Source organism: Taudactylus pleione, unplaced genomic scaffold, assembly GCF_031769625.1.
Source record: "Taudactylus pleione unplaced genomic scaffold, aTauple2 ptg000602l, whole genome shotgun sequence".
In the NCBI taxonomy this organism is placed as follows: domain Eukaryota; kingdom Metazoa; phylum Chordata; class Amphibia; order Anura; family Myobatrachidae; genus Taudactylus; species Taudactylus pleione.
In genome coordinates this window covers 7,041,484-7,059,865 of record NW_028285004.1, presented here as the reverse complement: position 1 = coordinate 7,059,865, position 18,382 = coordinate 7,041,484, and the positions used below count along the sequence as shown (strand labels likewise).

Sequence of the window (18,382 nt, the reverse complement as noted above, 5' to 3'; positions counted from 1 at the left end):
CACAAAGAGAAATGTAGTAATTTAGACTTTTGCAACAGCAAAATGAGTATTCGTAGATTAATACCATGAACATTTTTGCTTTCTAAAACCTGTTGGTTTAGCCACCCTAGGCAATTTACCCGAAATTGCCATGTAACCCTTATTTACCATGTTTCAGGACATCACTTCAATGTGACAGGTTACTATTTTAAGACAACACTCCAAATTAGCAACAAACAACTCACACACTTATTAAGATCATTCATTATTTACTGTGAAGATGCTACTGCAGAAGAAACTATATTACATTTCTGGAATTGTTTTTATTATTTTTTTGTACTGTCGATACACCGTGTGGAGGTTTTTCAAAATCATTTGTTGTTTACTTTTAATTACAACAAATGTTTCTAATGTATTCATTTTTATTTAAAGGTACCTGTAATTTAGAATATGCTACCAATAAATATTATTATTATTTTTTACAATTTTCTTGGTGAAGTTGGTCAGACTGAATTATGGCATTTTTGTAAAATAAATAGTGTAATATTTGGTTTTTAGCATATTTTTACATTTATGTACTGTATCTTTATTCCAAAGTAAAAGCAAAGTCTTTATCGATAAAGTAGTTGACTATTATAGTAGCTTCATCTTTTCTGCTCATTCTTTGCACTTGTACCAATCCTTTGACGTTTTCTGCTCGGATTCAGGAGGTTTCACTGCTACTTTGCTTGACATGTTTATATTGTAGTATTTTTCTGGGGAAAAAAACAAATAAGTAGCTAAGTATATAAGCAATTCCTCAAATATCAAAACAAAAATGTAAAACAACATTATTTCAGTTAAGCATAAAAACGCTAAATCACAGGTTCTCAAACAGCCAGGATATCAACTACTGTACATGCTGTTCCAAGAAGTCAGCTATACTAAGTAACGAATGAACATCAAACTGTCCAGCATTAAAAAAAAAACAATCAAATAAATACACACGTAGTGGAAATACAAAATCCAGTTAAATCCATTAATATATAATTCAATTTATGAATAATACAAATGTAAACTAGTTATTATGTATTGTTATGTTTAATCCAGTGCAAGTAAAAAGGAAAAACATACAGGCCTGAATATGTTGCTTTAAATATATGTTTAAAATAATAAAAACTTTGCTCTACATACTTTCTAAACCAATTGCAAAAGCTGTTTGTATAATTGTCCTGCAATCTAGCATAGTATGTCACTATTTACCTTTAGTAAACACAAAATAATCAAATCCATCTTGCTTTTCAGGATTTGCCAGTGATACAGCAGAGATAATGTTGTTTGGGACCCCTCTCCAGGTTGAGCGAACTGTAGTCTCTTCATGAAGAATGCCTAAATACAAACAATGAAAAGTTGTATTACATTGAGTAAATGCAAAAACTACAACATAACATACTGCTTTAGAGGAATGTAGATTTGTGTCTGTAACGCATTGTACTAAAGAAAATGTTAAATTAAATCCAGACATTGAAGGCTAAAAACAGTTATTTGGGAGAAAGTGGATAAGTTTAAGGAACAAAAGAGACAAAAGAGACATTAGGGCATGCTCAGGCGACATTTTCCTGTTGTGCAGAATACAATGTGGATGCTTATGTCCCATACGATGATGCTTGAGGAGTACCAAGTGCAAACTGGCATGGCAGTACTTGGTGTTATATTATGTTTAGGGAAATTATAAAGTGCTGTAATCAGGTTGCTATAGAGAATTATAACCTGCATTAAACGACTTGTAATTTATATACTACATTTGTTGTTTCTGCTCAACCATTAGGGAAGACTATAAATCCCTCCATTTATATATGAGATAATGTTACATAATATTACCCAATGGCTGTTGTTGTACATTGGAGAATGTACGATGAATCACTATCCGATGACGCACAGCATGCCTTGGAAAACGATACTGTACAGTTTGAATTCTCTTAGAGTAAATGGGATACTCTGTGACAGGACGTTTCTTTTTGATGCACTTCTTGGACTGTTCTTGACGGAATGTGTACTTCTGAACTTTTCCCCCTATGAAACAATTTAATTACAGTGTATTACAGTCGCAATACATTATATAGGCAACACTATAATCAGTGGAACAAATATAACTCCACACCAGTGTAATTATATTATAATCAGTCTCATCTCATAATACTCATACATTCATGTTTACAAGGAAAACAATGTTCTAGATATTATCAAGTGTGTAATAATATAATAACTATAACTCCATAGAAATATTCACAAACAAACAAGAAAAGCAGATTTATAACAAAGGTGCACTTAGAGATCTGATATTGTACTTTTGTTAATAAAATAGTTAGCTTTTATTTGTATGCATTACAATGTTCTTATTGGAAATGTTATCTATTGGCAAAATATACAATACAATAAAGACTGTGCGATATTGTGGAAAATATTGTGTCATAAAGTGCTTAAATTCCTGTAGTCGCTGTCTTTGCCTGTTATACAATGTAATCCAGCTACTCTGCCAGCATATTCTCACCAGTGTGCTGCTACATGGCATGACCCTCCCCCTGCCAGCATATTCTCACCAGTGTGCTGCTACATGGCATGACCCTCCCCCTGCATCCAATTACTCTGCCAGCATATTCTCACCAGTGTGCTGCTGCAGGGCATGACCCTCCCCCTGCATCCAGCTACTCTGCCAGCATATTCTCACCAGTGTGCTGCTGCAGGGCATGACCCTCCCCCTGCATCCAATTACTCTGCCAGCATATTCTCACCAGTGTGCTGCTGCAGGGCATGACCCTCCCCCTGCATCCAATTACTCTGCCAGCATATTCTCACCAGTGTGCTGCTGCAGGGCATGACCCTCCCCCTGCATCCAGCTACTCTGCCAGCATATTCTCACCAGTGTGCTGCTGCAGGGCATGACCCTCCCCCTGCATCCAGCTACTCTGCCAGCATATTCTCACCAGTGTGCTGCTGCAGGGCATGACCCTCCCCCTGCATCCAATTACTCTGCCAGCATATTCTCACCAGTGTGCTGCTGCAGGGCATGACCCTCCCCCTGCATCCAATTACTCTGCCAGCATATTCTCACCAGTGTGCTGCTGCAGGGCATGACCCTCCCCCTGCATCCAGCTACTCTGCCAGCATATTCTCACCAGTGTGCTGCTACAGGGCATGACCCTCCCCCTGCATCCAGCTACTCTGCCAGCATATTCTCACCAGTGTGCTGCTACAGGGCATGACCCTCCCCCTGCATCCAGTTACTCTGCCAGCATATTCTCACCAGTGTGCTGCTACAGGGCATGACCCTCCCCCTGCATCCAGTTACTCTGCCAGCATATTCTCACCAGTGTGCTGCTACAGGGCATGACCCTCCCCCTGCATCCAGTTACTCTGCCAGCATATTCTCACCAGTGTGCTGCTACAGGGCATGACCCTCCCCCTGCATCCAGTTACTCTGCCAGCATATTCTCACCAGTGTGCTGCTACAGGGCATGACCCTCCCCCTGCATCCAGTTACTCTGCCAGCATATCCTCACCAGTGTGCTGCTGCATGGCATGGCCCCCACCCTGCATCCAGTTACTCTGCCAACATATTCTCACCAGTGTGCTGCTGCATGGCATGACCCTCCCCCTGCATCCAGTTACTCTGCCAGCATATCCTCACCAGTGTGCTGCTGCATGGCATGGCCCCCACCCTGTATCCAGTTACTCTGCCAACATATTCTCACCAGTGTGCTGCTGCATGGCATGACCCTCCCCCTGCATCCAGTTACTCTGCCAGCATATTCTCACCAGTGTGCTGCTGCATGGCATGGCCAGCTCAGTCTCTGTCTCTCCTCACTGGGAGGAGGTGTGGCTGTGTATGACTACATTGTAACCATTCACCCATGTCTCCTTTAAGAATTAATCACAGCCGCCTTTTATACCACAGTATCATACACCATTATGATGAGAGAAACTATATATTTTAATTGACATACGAGGTTAAAATTAATGGTTATTAGCATACGGTAAGTATTATAAATGAAGAAAAAATATAAAAAATAAATAAATATACAGTGTGTGTGTGTATATATATATATACAGTTCCAGCATAGGCACTCCAAGTAAATAATCAATATAATCCCAGGTGCCCTCTGTTAGAAAACCCCCATATGAGGGATCCAAAATACATCACCAGAGGCAGCGGCACTAGAGTAAATGGGTCAAATGTCCAGGTAGGTAACCAACGTTAAGGAGCTACTTTATTGCTCCATCATCAGGGTATAAGTTTATACCCTGACGATGGAGGCTGGTGAGCGGCGGACGTACGCTCACCGGAATACGGTCCGGACATCAGGAAGAAGACGGAAGACATCAACAGGTGAGGCTCACCAGAGACTTTGTTAAATTGCAAACAGGTTGCCGACACCTGCATATTAACTCAAAGAACTTAACGACATCTACTCTGGGGATGAGGGACACCTCACCACCGAGCCGGTCTCCATTTATATACCACCATTAGCATTGTAAACATATTCAATTTGAGGCGAAAAGTCCACACTTTTTTCGCCTGCTGGACCTTTCGCCTCCTTCGCCTGTTTTCCAGGCGGAAAAGTATCGCGCGCGTGCCCGCTATTCCCCGTATTCAAATCCAAAGTAGGCGAAATCGGGAACAGGCGAAACTTGGATCGGCAAAAAAATACGGGAATTTTCAGGAAATAATTGTAGGACCCCCATAAATATGTCCAGACCTCAGGGATCACTATGGGTACCCCCGTTTTTGCCTACAAAAGAAAGTGGGCCTTTTAAATAGATGCGGCAGGTGGTTATTTTTCCCGACATTGACGAAGTGATGCAGAAGAGCACTTAGGTGTTTTTTTCATTTTTAAAAGTGGTCCCATCAAATTTGGGGTACATGAAAATGGGGGAAAGCATATTTTTAAGTTCCTAAAGGTAATTTTAAAACTTCTTCAAAAGTACAGCTGCCGCTACTCTGCGCAATGAAAACAACACCTGTCACATACTTAGGGACCGCACCAGAATTAATTTTGTTAGTTTTTTTTTTACCCCCAAAATTAAACAGAATTTTTTTGGGGTGTCCCGAATATTTTTAAACTTTTTTTGATGCAGTTTAGCTTTAGGGGACTGTCTTAAGGCTGCACGAGGGTTCCCGCAATGTTGTACCCCAAAACCGCAATTCTGCACTTTTTTCTGCCTGCTATTCATAGGCGAAACTTTTTCGCCTATTAAATTGCATTGACTTTCCGCCTAGGCGAAAAGTCTTCCAAATTGAATACGGAGGAAACTCAAAACAGGCGAAAATGACATCATCGGCGAAAAAGTATCGCGGAAACGGGCATGCTACAAAGGAACTATAAATGTATGGAATATTATATACATTTACCATACAGAGTGTAAAGTGCTTACTATGATAAGTAGCACTACTATATACGAAAAACTGGCAGCCTGATACCGCAACAGGAAGGATAATAACATTGAGGGGATATTACTTATAAATCTGTCCTCTAAAATCTATTACTCACTGAACATCTACGTATAACCAGGTAACAACCTAATTGCAGACTGGTTATGTAATAAAGGGAAATATATGTTAACATTTGGTAAGGCTGACAGCCATATTACATTTGAATATACAGATTGTTCACAGAGAATGTCAAGACAGCTTCATTACTTCAATAACACTGATAATACAATGTGCAATTACTAATAGATGAAGATTTTGGTAAGATATTGGTACAACCCTGTAACAACTAGTTTCCAGTTGTAAGATCAACAGTAAAAAGGCTGATAAGCAATAGGTTAACACCAGATAGTCAATAGGTCGACAGGGATAAAAGGTCGACACACAAAAAGTTGCCATTGATGTAGGTCAACCAGTACAAAAGGTCGACATTGGAATGGATGACAAAAGAAAATGGTAAACATATGTTTTTTAGAGTTAGGGCTAGGGTTAGTGTTAAGCATTTACAGGAGGGTTAGGGTTAGGCACACAGGGGTCTATTTACTAAGCAGTGTTAGGAGAAGTGAAAAGTGAAGAGTGAAAAGTAATAAGGTGACAGCCAATCAGCTCCCAAGTGTAATTTTTCAAACACAGCCTGTAAGATGGCAGTTAGGAGCTGATTGGCTGGCACCTTATCACTTTTCACTTCTCCTAACACTGCTTAGTAAATAGACCCATAAGAGTGGTTAGGATTAAGGTGAAGATTAGGGTTAGGCACTGGGTCTATTTACTAAGCAGTGTTAGGAGACAGAGTGAAAAGCGATAAGGTGCCAGCCAATCAGTTCCCAACTGTCATCTCACAGGCTGTGTTTGCAAAATATAAGAGTGATAGGATTAGGGTGAAGATTAGAGTTAGGGCTAGGGTTAGTGTTAAGCATTTACAGGAGGGTTAGAGTTAGGCACTAAGGACCTCATTCAGAGGCGGTCGGAGGATGCATCCTGACCGTCCGCCTCTGTTTCGGTCGTTAGGCTGTGGGTTTACACCTACAGCTCTAATGACCGCTCGGGTGATAGTCGCAATGGTCATAGACCATCGCGACCATCAGGGCTTACGACGAGACCCTAGGGTAGGGTCTCACTTGTAGTAAGCCCCGGAGAGCTTCTGGCTCTGTCAGAGGCGGAAGCTCTCCACTGACATCACTAGTGATGTCAGTGGGGCCTCCCCCAAACGTCAGGCGTTCCCATGGGAACGCCTCCGTTTGGGCTGCCACCCCCCCGGCCCGCCTTCCAAACGGGGCGAGTTGTCAATCAACATCGACAGCTCGTCCCCTTTGGAAAGAGACCCGCTATGACCGGCGCTGTCGGTCGTAGCGGGTCTCATGCATGCGCACGAAGGAGCCGGCTCCCTCGTGCGCATGTGCACTGGACAAACATCGAGGCGGCAGTGCAGTCGTAGACAGTACGGCCGCCTCTGAATGAAGCCCTAAGAGTGGTTAGGATTAAGGTGAAGATTAGGGTTAGGGCTGGGGTTAGTGTTAGGCATTTATCAGAGGTTTAGGGTTAGGCACTAAGAGTTATAGTTAGGGTGAATATTAGGGTTAGAAAATAAAAACAAACCATGAGGTGACCATTTTTCTCTTGACCATTCCAATGTATACCTGTAGACCTTTTGTCCCTGTCAACCTATTGGCTGTCTACCATTTGGAGTCTATCTAGCCATTGTCTTTCTTTTTACTTTCAAGCTAATGAACTACACCCGTAACAACCATAATGCAGACTGGGTGTCAAATGTCACTGGTTGTAATGTGTACCAGTTGCTGTTAAGGCTAGTAACCTTATTATTTCTGACTGTCTTAAATACTTATAGATAGTATTATGGCAGCCTAGCTATAACTCTGCACAGCCTTATACAATAATACCTTACACTCACAACTATAAAGGAAACAGTGGCATATCTATAATGGGTGCAGTGAGTGCGGGGGGCCCTGTACCGCACACCCTGCTTCCATATTATTTTAAACTCACCCGTCCGTGGTCCAGCGTCGGGTGTCAGCGCTGCTCAGAACACCGGAAAATGGCCGCCGTGGCCATTTTTCCGGTGTTCTTCGCATGCGCAGTAGACTCTAGTACCCGAGTTTACTAATGCTCCGGTGGTTGGCCAGCCGCGTTAGTCTGCTGCCGGCCACTGGGGAGAGAGGAGGGGGCCCCGCATGGGGAGTGCACACGGGCCCCCTCCTCTCTTAAGACACCCCTGAAAGGAATGTCCATTGGGTGATAATCCATATACGCATATTTAAAGACGTAGGAAATGTTCATTTGTATATGGGAACATTTGGAATAAAGGGCTCACAGCCCCCTTATATTGTATAACAGATAAAGACAGTGACCACAGGATTTTAAACATTTTATTATATAGATTTTTTTCACACTTTTGCACATTATTGTAGTGTATATTTCGCCAGCAGATTTCCAATTAGAACATTTTTATGCATACCATTAAAATATATTTTATTAGCAAAAGTACAATATTAGGACTCTAAGTGGTTAAAAATGATTGGGCCCGATTCAGAGTTGCATGCTAATGCCGCCATTGCTGCGTATGTTTACACAGCTGCCAGGCGATAATACTGCAGATGTCGCTGCCACCAGGAGATGTGCTGACACATCCACTTGCGGCGTTGCAAATCCAACAGCTGCATAAAATGGTGCAGCAGCTGCACACAAAGATGCAGCATCGATCACTGATCATTTGGTTATCGCAGTCCTGAGTAAACTTCTGATCAAATTTTTTGCATACGGAATTGCAGTCGGAGGGTGAGAGACACACCTGAAAGGGTCATAATATGCCTGCAGTCTTTGCCACCACCCCCTGTTACTTCCCCCAAGTGCTCCCTGGCTGTCAATCGGACTGCGAGTAAATTGTCACTGCAAGTGACTATGATAATGTACCTTTACGCACACGCTGTGTGACTTAGACGCATGAGTAGCTACTGCTAATTACACAGTAAAATACTAGCGCTGTGTGATGTTGCTGTTTACCAATTAATTAATAAGTAAATTAAATTAAAAAGCTCAGAAACGGATGTAAAAATCACAATTAACACATTTATTACATATATTGTCTATTTTATTTCATTAATTTAGAAACATAACAAACTTATGATTGGTTTAAAAATATATCATCTGACAAACTTGTCTACCATGTGACTGAGATATCAGTCACATGATCGGGCGAAACCCGGAACTAATGAAAATAAGTCGGCAAAGGTGTATCTAGGGATCCAAGCGCCCCAGGCAATGTAATGTTCTGGTGCCCCCCTACCCCCCTTATACAGTGCCCCCAGTAGTAATCCCCCAGTAGTAATCCCCCCTATGCTGCATTGCCCCCAGTAGTAGGCCCCCTATACAGTGCCCCCAGTAGTAATCCCCCCTATGCTGCATTGCCCCAGTAGTAGTCCTTCCTATACAGTGCCCCCTGTAGTAATACCCCCTATGCTGTATTGCCCCCAGTAGTAGTCCCCCCTTATACAGTGCCCCCAGTAATAGTACCCAGTAGTAGTCCCCCCTATACAGTGCCCCCAGTAGTAGTCCCCCCTATACATTGCCCCCAGTAGTAGCCCCCCTATACAGTGCCCCCAGTAGTAGACTCCCCTATACAGTGCCCCCAGTAGTGGCCACCCCCCCCTAAATTGCCCCCAGTAGTGGTCACCCCAATACAGTAGCGGGCACCCCCCCATAAAGTTCCCCAAGTAGCGGACACCCCCTATTTCAGTGCCCCCCCCCTGTGCCAGGCTTACACACACACACACACACAAAGAACCAAAAAATTTTTTACTTACCTGGTCCCCGCTCCTGATGTGACCGCCGCTGTCCGAGTCCCGGCCCGCTCTTCTCCTGCATGGGAGAGACGTCATGATGTATGACGTCTCTCCCATCACATGCTGTGGGGGGAGCCGGAACACGGAGCTCATGAGTGAGCTCCAGCCGGCTCCCTCCGCGGACGATGCAGCAGCAAATGAGAGTTAGGCAGACTCTCATTAGCTGGCTGCTATTAATACACACAGCCACCGCTGGCGGCTGTCTGTTTGTAAACTGTGTACAGCAGACCGCTATCACTGCCGCCTGCCCTACACTTGTGGGGCCCGGGGGACTAGTCCACCCCTTGGCTAATGGTGGCACTGCCGGGCGGAGCCCCCCCTTTGGTCGGCGCCCCTGGCGAGTGCCATCCTGGCCAATGGGTAGATACGCCCCTGTAAGTCAGATCCCCTGAGATGAATCACTAAAGCCGAGTGAGGTAACTTAGCAACAGCAGGGCCGAAACTAGTGTTTTTGTCACTCGGGGCAAGACAGTAATTTGGCGCCCCTTTCCCCCTGGTAATTCCCCCGCAGCAGTGCCCCCATAGTAATGCCCCTTCAGTACTGCACCTATAGTAATGCCCGCTGAGGTAATGTCCCTGTACTAGTGGCCATATGGTAATGTTCCCATAGTAATGCCCCTGTAGTGCCCATATGGTAATGCCCCCATAGTAATGCCCCTGTAGTTCCCAAATAGTAATGCCCCTGTAGTCCCCATATAGTAATGCCCTCTAGTAATGCCTCTGTAGTGCCCCCTAGTAATGCCCCTGTAGAGTCTCCTGGTAATGCACCTGTAGTGCCCATGTAGTAATACCCCTAGTTATGCCCCTGTAGTGCCCATGTACAGCCCCCTGCTAATGCCTCTGTAGAGCCCCCTGGTAATTCCCCTGTAGTGCCCCCTGGTAATGCCCTGTAGAGTCCCCTGGTAATGCCCCTATAGTGCCCACTGATAATGCCCATGTAGAGCCCCCTAATAATGCCCCTTTAGTGCCCCCTGTTAATGCCCCTGTAGTGCCCCCTGGTAATGCCCCCATAGTGCACCCTGATAAGGCCCCCGTAGAGCCCCCTGATAATGCCCCTGTAGTGCTCCCTGGTAATGCTTCTGTAGTCCCCCTGGTAATGCCCCTGTAGTGCACCCTGGTAATGCCCCCGTAGTGCCCCATGATAATGCCCCTGTAGTGCTCCCTGGTAATGCTTCTGTAGTCCCCCTGGTAATGCCCCTGTAGTGCACCCTGGTAATGCCCCCGTAGTGCCCCCTGATAATGCCCCTGTAGTGCTCCCTGGTAATGCTTCTGCAGTCCCCCTGGTAATGCCCTCGTAGTGCCACTTACACACACACAAAAAAAAAAAAAAACTTACCTTAAACCCCGATCCTGTTGCCGCCGCCGTTGGATCTGCCCAGCCGCTCTTCGGAACTATGGGAGAGACGTCATTACCTCTCTCCCATAGTGCCTGTGGGGAGAGCCGGAAGCTGGAGTTCAGGAGAGGACTCCAGCCTCCGGCTAGCGCGGCGCTGCAGAGAAGAGCCGGGCGTCCACTGGTAATAACATCTCAGCGGGCGCCCGCCTTAGAGTCTCCCTGCGGCGCTGGGCTGAAGGTCACTGACGCCAGGTGCAGCGGCGCACCCGGTGCACGTGCACCTCCAGCCCCCCTAGTTGCGGCCCTGGCAACAGACTGTTTATGTTCTGACAAACTCGTGATTGGTTCAAAAGATATCACCTGACAGATTTATATACCATGTGACTATGACATCAGTCACATGATCGGGTGAAACCCGGGAATTAATTAAATAAAATAAGGTATATTTTCTGTCATTTTATGATATTGTTTCGAAATAAAGTATTTATGATAAATAGGATTGCCTTCAAGTTGAAGTTATGTTTAGATGATGTTTTTAAAGAAACGGATGTATATACACGCTTATCCTAATAATTGACGTTCAGGTGCCTTTGATTTTTTGTAATGAAAGAGGTATATAAGGACCATGAGTACCTCACTAGGGATATGCTTCTGAAGAAGCTGGACGTTATTAGGCCAGCGAAACGCGTTAAGCCTCCTGTTCCACCGCTACATCCTTTGGGGTGATCTTCTAATATACCACCGTAAAACTGGACATATTGGACACATCATTTGCTGCCTGGGAACCTTTACCGACTTACCTAAAGATACAGCTACAAGTGGATATCTATCCAGTCAATCCTTCCGCGATCTTCGCTTATAGGACTGAGGCATTATCTTCACCTACTTGGTAAATATTTGCTGTGCCTTACCAATCGGAACTAATGCATGGCCCACACAGCTAGTGCCCATTTTGCCACCATGGATTTTTGATCCCCCTAGTAGAATATTGCTATTAATCTACATTGCCAGCACCTTTTTTATTTATTATTTTTTATTGTATGGTTCATTGTTATCAATTCCATAGAGAATATATGTAATAAATTTGTTAATTGTGATTTTTACATCCACTTCTGAGCTTTTTAATTTAATTTACTTATTAATTAATTGGTAAACAGCAACATCACACAGCACTAGTATTTTACCATTTATTATTTATATACCTTGGGGTCTGACAAATCCCTACTGGCTGCTTTCTTGTTTGCGCATTGGTTCATTCTTTGTTTATATCACTGTTAATTACACAGTTGAGTAAACATCGGTATTGTGTACAACTCTGAATCAGGCCCTTAGTAATGTAAGTATAGGCCCCCAAAGCTACAGTGTTTTACTGAGATTCAGGGGGGAGAAAGAATCACTAAACCAAAATTATTACAATGAAAAGTTTTTGATGCTGGGCAAAATGTTGCATTTCCAAGTCTCCTCAGGTATTGTGAGCTGGGAACCATGACATTTACCTATAGTAATTCTAAATTGTGATTTGCTCAACAGAGGAGTATCTACCCATTGGCCAAGATGGCACTCGCCAGGGGCCAAAGGGGGGGGAGCCGTCTGGCAGTGCCACCAGCAGCCAAGGGGTGGACAAGTCCCCCGGCCCTACAAGTGTAGGGCAGACCGCAGTGATAGCGGTCTGCCCTACACAGTTTACAAACACACAGCCGCCAGCGGTGGCTGTGTGTTTGTAATAGCAGCCAGCCAATAAGAGTCAGACAGACTCTCATTTGCTGCTGAGTCATCCGCAGAGGGAGAGCTCCGTGTTCTGGCTCCCCCCACAGCATGTGATGGGAGAAGAGCGGGCCGGGACTCAGAGCGGACAGCGGCGGTCGCGTCAGGGGCGGGGATCAGGTAAGTTGAATTTTTTTTTGTTCTTCGTGTGTGTGTGTGTAAGCCTGGCTCTACGGGGGGGAGGGCACTGAAATAGGGGGTGGCCGCTACTGGGGGCACTTTATGGAGGGGTGCCCGCTACTGGGGGCACTGTATAGGGGCGGCCACTACTGGGGGCAATTTATGGGCAGTGGCCACTACTGGGAGCACTGTATGGGGGTGGCCACTACGGGGGGGCAATTTAGGGGGTTTGGCTACTACTGGGGGCACTGTATAGGGGGATTACTACTGGGGTCTACTACTGGGGGCACTGTATAGGGGTGTCCACTACTGGGGGCAATTTAGGGGGGGTGGCTACTACTGGGGGCACTGTATAGGGGGGACTACTACTGGGGTCTACTACTGGGGGCACTGTATGGGAGGGCTACTACTGGGGGCAATGCAGCATAGGGGGGGTAGGGGGGCACCAGGCCATTACATTGTTAGGGGCACTTGGATTCCTAGATACACCCCTGTTGATCAATACAGTTTCCATCAAATTCTTTGTCCACTTTAACCAAGTCTTGCATCAATATGAAATGGCATCTATATATATATATATATATATATATATATATATATATATTCAGTCTCTTTTGCTGGCACTCCACCACCTGTATATAGAAGTACTCCGGGTGCCACTCCAATGTGGGAAATAGATGATGGAGGAAGCGGTGAGCACTCCAGGAGATTTGGCCTAGAAAGGGTTAACAAGTCATAAAGACCTACTCGACACACCGAGGCTGCAGTTCAACGTTTCATGAACTTAATTTTTTACTGAGGGAGTTCCGGTTTCATGAGCATGCTATTGTTAGTGTTCACTTTATGGGTTCTTCTTATAGTACGCTGATAAAAATAAATTACTCCAATGATCATATACTTACAGTTCTCACCTGCAAAGAGAATGGTACTCTATGTACTAGATATCTTACTCTACTGCAAATATACATATAGACAAGCTTGTGCCACAAGGTTCACCCACTTGTGTGTGTATATATATATATATATATATATATATATATATATATATATATATATATACACACACACACACAAAGGAGAATGAACATGAATGAATATGGTTTAAACCTACCTATTTTGAAGAAATAGACAGATTCTGGCCTTGTATTTAATCCAGCCACTGGCAATACAGCGGTTACTTTACCTCTGAATCCACCAAATCCTTTAACAATCTCTTTTGGATATCCTTGGTCCATAATATCATTGGTAAAACGCCAATACTGTGGTCCCTATAACAACAGAGGAAATGCTGTCTCTTAGAAGCACCTTAAAGTAACATTCTGTAAAAAAGATAGCTAGTGTACCTAAACATTTTCTCAGAAAATACTTTATATTCTGCAGTAATGTCCTATAGGAACCTCATGGGATGAGTCTATGTGATTACTGCTGGTAAGAAAAATAACTTCTTCTCAAACTTTCCCCAAAGATATGTGCACAATTGTAAGCAATATTTTATATATGGTAATGGCCAGAAGAACGATTGCTTGTATGATTGCTACAAGAGGAGATATCACAAAGTATGCACTTTTGTTGTTTCCATTGCTTTCAATGCATTTTGGCCTAAAACGAGCAATTGCTGTTTTCTCTTAAACGCAACATGGGAGAAAAACCATTTCACATCACATTTGTGGGTCTTGGTCTTCAACACATCTAGTGAAATTTTGAGCTGTCTGTGTTTGCTACAAGAGGAGATATCACAATGTATGCGCTTTTGTTGTTTCCATTGCTTTCAATGCATTTTGGCCTAAAACGTGCAATTGCTGTTTTCTCTTAAATGCAACATGGGAGTAAAACCATTTCACATCACATTTGTGGGTCTTGGTCTTCAACACATCCAGTGAAATTTTGAGCTGTATGTGTTTGCTACAAGAGGAGATATCACAATGTATGCGCTTTTGTTGTTTCCATTGCTTTCAATGCATTTTGGCCTAAAACGTGCATTTGCTGTTTTCTCTTAAACGCAACATGGGAGAAAAACCATTTCACATCACATTTGTGGGTATTGGTCTTCAACAGATCTGGTGAAATTTTGAGCTGTCTGTGTTTGCTACAAGAGGAGAAAACACAAAGTATGCACTTTTGTTGTTTCCATTGCCTTCAATGCATTTTGGCCTAAAATGAGCAATTGCTGTTTTCTCTTAAACGCAACATGGGAGAAAAACCATTTCACATCACATTTGTGGGTCTTGGTCTTCAACACATCCCGTGAAATTTTGAGCTGTCTGTGATTGCTACAAGAGGAGATATCACAAAGTATGCGCTTTTGTTGTTTCCATTGCTTTCAATGCATTTTTGCCTAAAACGAGCAATTGCTGTTTTCTCTTAAACGCAACATGGGAGAAAAACCATTTCACATCACATTTGTGGGTCTTGGTCTTCAACACTTCCAGTGAAATTTTGAGCTGTCTGTGTTTGCTACAAGAGGAGATAACACAAAGTATGCGCTTTTGTTGTTTCCATTGTTTTCAATGCATTTTGGCCTAAAACGTGCATTTGCTGTTTACTCTTAAACGCAACATGGGAGAAAAACCATTTCACATCACATTTGTGGGTATTGGTCTTCAACAGATCTGGTGAAATTTTGAGCTGTCTGTGTTTGCTACAAGAGGAGATAACACAAAGGATGCGCTTTTGTTATTTCCATTGCAGTTACATGATTCTATAGCTATAATATGCAGATACATGATTCTATAATATGCTATAATATGCAGCGGGAGCTCACAGCTAATTGTTTTACCTCGCAGCCCTGAGGTGTGCAAGAAAACTTACAATGTTCCAATACATGCACACCTTGAGGTGCATACCTTAAACATAAATTAATCTTTCAATCTATGCACTTTTAGGTTTGTAGTAGCTGTTCTTACCAAATGTGTCTTTATTTACTATATAGTAGTGAGATTATATTTGTAATTTATGCATTTATTATTATATTTGAGAATATAACTGACCGCCTAGTTCTATATTAAGTTATTGGGAGATCAGGTAAATGACAACAGTTGATTGTATGTGTACAGATATATAATCATGGTCTTCTACTATGCTAACAAATATTTTAATGGGATTACTTTGTACAAAACATGTGAATTTATGTAGACTCGAATGGAATAAAATTGTATTGAATGTAAATTAATTCTGGTGTACGTCTATTATACCATGTGCTGATTTTTTTATGTTATAGTTCATGCACACAAAAGTTCTCCTACTATAGCAAAGAGTCAATATATTCCATAATAACTCATTTAGATTAAGTTATAGTATTTTTTGATACTTATATTTCTTTACTTTGGACTAAAAGTTAAAAAATTTCTTTATTAGAAATACACATTTATTCTTACCTTGAAAAAGAAAGTCTTCGCACCACAATTACATCTAGTAAATACGGTGTCAATCGGAGATGGAATACCCCACACTTCACTAATTTTACGTGGGCTTTCTGTCACTCCTCCTTGATTTACCATCCAAAAGTAGTTACCTGAAATAACCCAGAAATGTTTCAAAGAACACTATACTTTTATGTGTTTAGGATGCGAGTTTATAACATATCCTAGACAGAATTCAGTTACACAACAATGACTCCAAGTATTAATGAAGATCATTTTTCGATAATTACAAGATTGATTAGAATTTTGAATCACAAGTTCTTTTTTTCAAGGACTAAAACAAAACAAGGAATTTAAATCAAAAGGTACTGCAAAATAATAATACATTAGAGAGTTAATAGTTCCGTAATCAACAGTTTTTGTAAGTTTCAACTTAACAATTTTCAGTGTGAGCATCTTTTTTAATGAATAATAAAGAAACATTAAGAGCCCTAATTATGAAGCTTATCACAACTACAAGTCATGCACACACAGCCGTTTCTACCTGATTTAATATCAATGCTGTTTACCAAAAGCAGAATGCTGGAGAGATCAAATAAATCTCTTGTGCTCAGCTAAGTAACTCAAGATAAAAATGCAGCCCCCATTTTTTCCAGTGGGGACTGTGGGTCTCATTCAGACCCGCTCGCAAGCGCAGGATGCTCGCAAGCGGGTCGATGGTACCCAAATGCGCATGTGCACGACGGAGGGAGCTCCGTCGTGCGCATGTGCGAGACCCGGATAGCAACAGCCAAGCTGTCGCTCTGGGTCTCGCACCAAAGGGGGCGTGCTGTCGATGGTGAGTGACAGCACGCCCCCTTTGGTGGGCGTGCCGGGGGCGTGGCTGCCAGACGGAGGCGTTCCCATGGGAACGCCTACCGTCTGGGGCCGGCCCCACTGACATCACTAGTGATGTCAGTGGGAGTGACTCTGATAGAGCCAAAATCACTCCAGGGCTTGCGGCAGCGAGACCCTACCGCAGGGTCTCGTCGCAAGCCCGATGGTCGCGATGGTCTTGACCATCGCGACCATCATCATGGACGCTCGCATAAGCTGTGGGTGGTAACCCACAGCTATGCGAGCATCCAAAAGGCTGCTCCAAATTTAACTAGGACGGCCCTGATTCAGAGCGAGCGCTCTGGTCAGAGCGTCCGGCTCTGAATCAGGGCCTGTGGCCTTCACCTAATTACAAATTATTATCTTAAATCAGAGATTCCTAAACTCTGCCATTAAAGCCCAGGTTTTAAGGATAGCCATGCTTGAGCCTAGATGGTTAAATCAAATTGACTGAGGTGCTAATTAGGTCACCTGTGCTCAAGTATGGATCTATCTAAAACCTAGACTGCAATGACTATAGCTATAATATGCAGATACATGATTCTATAGCTATAATATGCAGATACATGATTCTATAGCTATAATATGCAGTTACATGATTCTATAGCTATAATATGCAGATACATGATTCTATAGCTATAATATGCAGATACATGATTCTATAGCTATAATATGCAGTTACATGATTCTATAGCTATAATATGCAGTTACATGATTCTATAGCTAATATATGCAGATACATGATTCTATAGCTATAATATGCAGATACATGATTCTATAGCTATAATATCTAGATACGTGATTCTATAGCTATAATATGCAGATACATGATTCTATAGCTATAATATGCAGATACATGGTTCTATAGCTATAATATCTAGATACATGATTCTATAGCTATAATATGCAGTTACATGATTCTATAGCTATAATATGCAGATACATGATTCTATAGCTAATATATGCAGATACATGATTCTATAGCTATAATATGCAGATACATGATTCTATAGCTATAATATGCAGATACATGGTTCTATAGCTATAATATGCAGATACATGATTCTATAGCTATAATATGCAGATATATGATTCTATAGCTATAATATGCAGTTACATGATTCTATAGCTATAATATGCAGTTACATGATTCTATAGCTATAATATGCAGATACATGATTCTATAGCTAATATATGCAGATACATGATTCTATAGCTATAATATGCAGATACATGGTTCTATAGCTATAATATGCAGATACATGATTCTATAGCTAATATATGCAGATACATGATTCTATAGCTATAATATGCAGATACATGGTTCTATAGCTATAATATGCAGATACATGATTCTATAGCGATAATATGCAGTTACATGATTCTATAGCTATAATATGCAGTTACATGATTCTATACAGCCATGGACAAAAGTTTTGAGAATGACACAAGTATTGGTTTTCAAAAAGTTTGCTGCTTCAGTGTTTTTAGACCTTTTTGTCAGATGTTACTATTGTATACTGAAGTAAAATGACAAGCATTTCATAAGTGTCAAAGGCTTTTATTGACAATTACATTAAGTTTATGCAAAGAGTCAATATTTGCAGTGTTGACCCTTCTATTT

At 42.4% G+C, this 18,382-nt stretch overlaps 1 protein-coding gene across 1 annotated transcript in view; it reads right to left on the bottom strand.

Annotated features, from left to right (window-relative positions):
- Positions 1–245: 245 nt before the first annotated feature.
- The window catches only part of PRG4 (proteoglycan 4), a 120,110-nt gene continuing 101,973 nt past the window's right edge, over positions 246–18,382 (bottom strand). Inside the window, 5 exon segments of the mRNA XM_088453904.1 lie at positions 246–734; positions 1,222–1,347; positions 1,840–2,031; positions 13,635–13,791; positions 15,898–16,034. Of these exon segments, the coding sequence (XP_088310030.1) occupies positions 637–734; positions 1,222–1,347; positions 1,840–2,031; positions 13,635–13,791; positions 15,898–16,034 (710 nt within the window). The 3' untranslated portion in view covers positions 246–636.